Source organism: Nestor notabilis, unplaced genomic scaffold, assembly GCF_000696875.1.
Source record: "Nestor notabilis isolate BGI_N333 unplaced genomic scaffold, ASM69687v1 scaffold24908, whole genome shotgun sequence".
Taxonomy (NCBI): domain Eukaryota; kingdom Metazoa; phylum Chordata; class Aves; order Psittaciformes; family Psittacidae; genus Nestor; species Nestor notabilis.
In genome coordinates this window covers 31,169-34,366 of record NW_009939223.1, presented here as the reverse complement: position 1 = coordinate 34,366, position 3,198 = coordinate 31,169, and the positions used below count along the sequence as shown (strand labels likewise).

Here is a 3,198-nt window from a genome sequence, read left to right as displayed (position 1 = left end):
GGAAATGCAAGGGAAGTGCCTGCAGCATCCTCAGGCCCCCCCCTTCAGTGTGATTCTGATCCAGCCCCACATGCTGGATGCCACTGGAGCATCCTCCGTCCCCTCCAACCAGGCAAGGGGCACTGGGGGGACATGGTGACCACCCCTCAGCACCCGACCCCTCACCGTGTTGTTACTCACGTTGCTGCTGTCATACACTATGCTGCCGGGTGGCCCAGGGGGCCCCGGGGGGCCTGGGGGTCCTGGGGGACCCTGATGGGGAGAGAAGCTGTGTCAGGGTCCTGCAAAATGGACTGTCCCCACGGGGGGAAACCAAAGGCCATCGAGGGGCAACCAGCCCCTGAGGAAGGGAGGAACAGGATTGGGGTCCATAGGGAGACCCTCAATGTGTGTATCCAGGGGGGGTCTCAGTGGTGCTCACCCTCAAGCCCATCACGCCACTGACATCCGCGGGGTCCCCCTTCTCGCCCTTCAGCCCGTTCATGCCGGGACGTCCCTGTTGGATGAGCAGCACAAGATGAGCATCGTCCCCCTCCCCGGTGTCACCTCTGATGCCCCGGTGTCACTTCCATCACTGCGGCATCACCTCCAGCACCCCGGCATCACCTCCAGCACCCCGGCATCACCCTGACCCTCAGCCACACGACGGAGATTGGGATGCAGGATGTGCAAACGGGGTGTGGGGATGTGGTGGAGGAGGCAATGGCCAAGGGGACAAACAAACCGGGAGCAGGTCTTACGGGTCTGCCCGGGAAGCCGATCTCTCCCTTCATCCCTGCTCGTCCCTGGGGACCCTGGAGGGGAGACGAGATGAGGATGCTCAGAGCAGGGGCAGCCCCATGGGGTATGAGGAGGATGGGGATGGTTGATGGTGACTTACAGGGGGTCCTACTGGTCCTCGTAGCCCTGGCTCCCCCTGTGGATAATGGAGTGGGAAAGGTCATCACCACCGGGTGCTCCCATCACCCATCCCATGGGGATGTGCCCCCGTTCCTGCAGCGCACCCACCTTTTCTCCTTTCACCTTTGCAGTGACCATGGCCCCATCGGGGCTGATGATGACACCCGGCTCCCCCTTTTCCCCCTGCAAGAAAGCAGGAGGCATGAGGGATGATGTAGGGATGAGAGTCCCTCCTCCCATGGCATCACCACCAGCACCCAGGCAGGATGTGGGACGAGGCAGAGGTGACCTGGAGCAGTTACCTTCAACCCCGGAGAGCCCTGGGGACCAGATGCACCCCTGTCTCCTTTCGGTCCCACCAGGCCCTGCAGTGAGGAGCACAGAGCCTGTATCAGCCCCGACCCACTAAAAACCCCTCCATCACCACCACCCTGTGGCAGGACCACAACCAGAGGCATCACCAAACGTGCCCAAAGCTTCCTTTCACCCCTGTGGTCCCCAACCCTGCCGGGGACTCACCGGAAAGCCAGCATGACCCAGTCTGCCCTGTGGAGAGAAGCAGAGATGCTTGAAGAGCAAACCCTTCTTCCCCTTGGGGTTGGATTAGATGAGCTTGGAAGGTCCCTTCTAACCCAAACTGTTCTATGATTCCCAAAGGAAGCAGTGCCCTCCTCCAAGGGGAATGGGTGGCAGGAGGGCACCTACCTCTGGACCAGGAAAAGCCATCAAAGACTTTTGGAAAGAAAGACAGAATGGGGTTTTTCACCCTGTGAAGAAGTGTCCCTCAGTCTGTCCCCCCAGGAGCCCTCACTTACATCTTCACTTGAGACAGCAATGACCTGCCCAGGGGGACCAGGGGGGCCGGGGGGACCAGGCAGCCCCACACCATCTTGGCCTCGCTCGCCCTAGAGAAGACACAAGCCATCAGTGCCCAGGCCACTGCCACCAAGTGCCTGTCCCCAACCCAGTGTCACCTACCTTGTCGCCAGGGCTGCCTCTGTCACCTTTGGGTCCCTGGAAGGAGAAGCAGGCAGGGGTGAGCTTCTCACTTAGCACCTCACAAGTGGAGACCCCGCTACTCCTGCCTGCAGCTCAGCAAAGACGTTCAGGCCCCCACCATCACCACCACCTCTGCTTGCAAGATGCAGGCAGTGAGGCAGGTTGGGATGCTCCAGTGTGGATGTGGTGGTGAGCAGGGTGACAAGCTGATGGGGACAGGATCCTAAGCAGCAGGAGCACATGGTGAGCCTGGTCTTAGAGCATGGGAATAGCTGAAGGCATTGAGGGGGTTGGATTTTGGCTGCTGGGGATGGAGCTGCTGCATGTGATGAAGGATGGAGTGAGGGGGCTTCTGGAAAGGGGGGTGCTGATGCTCCTTACCTGTGGTCCAGGGAAGCCCTCCAGGCCAGGGCGGCCATCCACACCAGGAACACCAGCATCTCCCTGCAAAGAGGTGCGGGGAAGGGTGAGATGCAGGATAGAGCATCCTCCCAGCTGGGATGGGGAGCACAGGGATCCTGCCCAGTGTCCTGCAAAGCCAAGTGCTTGCACACAGCTCATCCCAACCTCCTGGCACTCCTACCTTTGGTCCTGGCAAACCAGGCTGCCCGGGGCTGCCAACCTCCCCCTACAAGGAAAGAGGTGTCAGAGCAGGAGCATCCCCACAGCCTGCCCATGGGCATCCTGCAAGGATGGAGCTGGGCTCCAGCAGAGGGTGAAGGTGTTTGAAGAGCTCCTCACCTTCACCCCTGGCAGTCCTGGCACCCCCTGCAAGCAACAAAAAGGGGGCCATGAGCATTGGGTGGTGGCAGGGGACATGATGCCAGGGTGGAGAGGAGGGAAGCACAGAGCTACCTGTGGTCCTTCAGGTCCACGTGGTCCAGGGGAACCACTGGCAAACATCAGCCCCGAGCCCTCCATGTCACCCTAGGTTGGAGGGGGAGAAGGGATTGAGCCATGTCCATCCCCAGCTCCGTTCCATCCCTCATCACAGGGGTCATCACTTACAAATCCAGCCTCGTAGCCTGGCCCTGGTGGTCCTGGTGGTCCGGGGGGACCCGGTGGCCCACGGGGTCCCATGGGCCCGGGTAGACCAGCTAAGCCCGTTTCTCCTGGGGCTCCTGCTGGTCCTGTTTCTCCCTTGCTGCCCTGCAAAGGGGACAAGGTGAGACAAGGTGAGAACCTCCCTTACGGAGACAGGCTGAGAACCTCCCTTACGGAGACAGGCTGAGAACATTGGGGCTGTTCAGCCTGGAGAAGAGAAGCTGCTGGAGACCTCAGAGCAGCTTCCAGTGTCTG

General features: G+C 60.8%; 1 protein-coding gene across 1 annotated transcript in view; it reads right to left on the bottom strand.

Moving 5' to 3' along the window:
• The window catches only part of COL18A1 (collagen, type XVIII, alpha 1), a gene marked incomplete at its 5' end in the record, with an annotated part of 13,058 nt that overhangs the window by 3,539 nt on the left and 6,321 nt on the right, over positions 1–3,198 (bottom strand). The window contains 15 exons of the mRNA XM_010019742.1: positions 159–252; positions 422–496; positions 741–794; positions 881–916; positions 1,009–1,083; positions 1,203–1,265; positions 1,420–1,446; positions 1,606–1,632; positions 1,716–1,805; positions 1,879–1,914; positions 2,281–2,343; positions 2,483–2,527; positions 2,641–2,667; positions 2,755–2,826; positions 2,908–3,048. Coding sequence (XP_010018044.1) covers positions 159–252; positions 422–496; positions 741–794; positions 881–916; positions 1,009–1,083; positions 1,203–1,265; positions 1,420–1,446; positions 1,606–1,632; positions 1,716–1,805; positions 1,879–1,914; positions 2,281–2,343; positions 2,483–2,527; positions 2,641–2,667; positions 2,755–2,826; positions 2,908–3,048 — 925 coding nt within the window. The remainder of the gene's footprint in view (positions 1–158; positions 253–421; positions 497–740; positions 795–880; positions 917–1,008; positions 1,084–1,202; positions 1,266–1,419; positions 1,447–1,605; positions 1,633–1,715; positions 1,806–1,878; positions 1,915–2,280; positions 2,344–2,482; positions 2,528–2,640; positions 2,668–2,754; positions 2,827–2,907; positions 3,049–3,198) is intronic.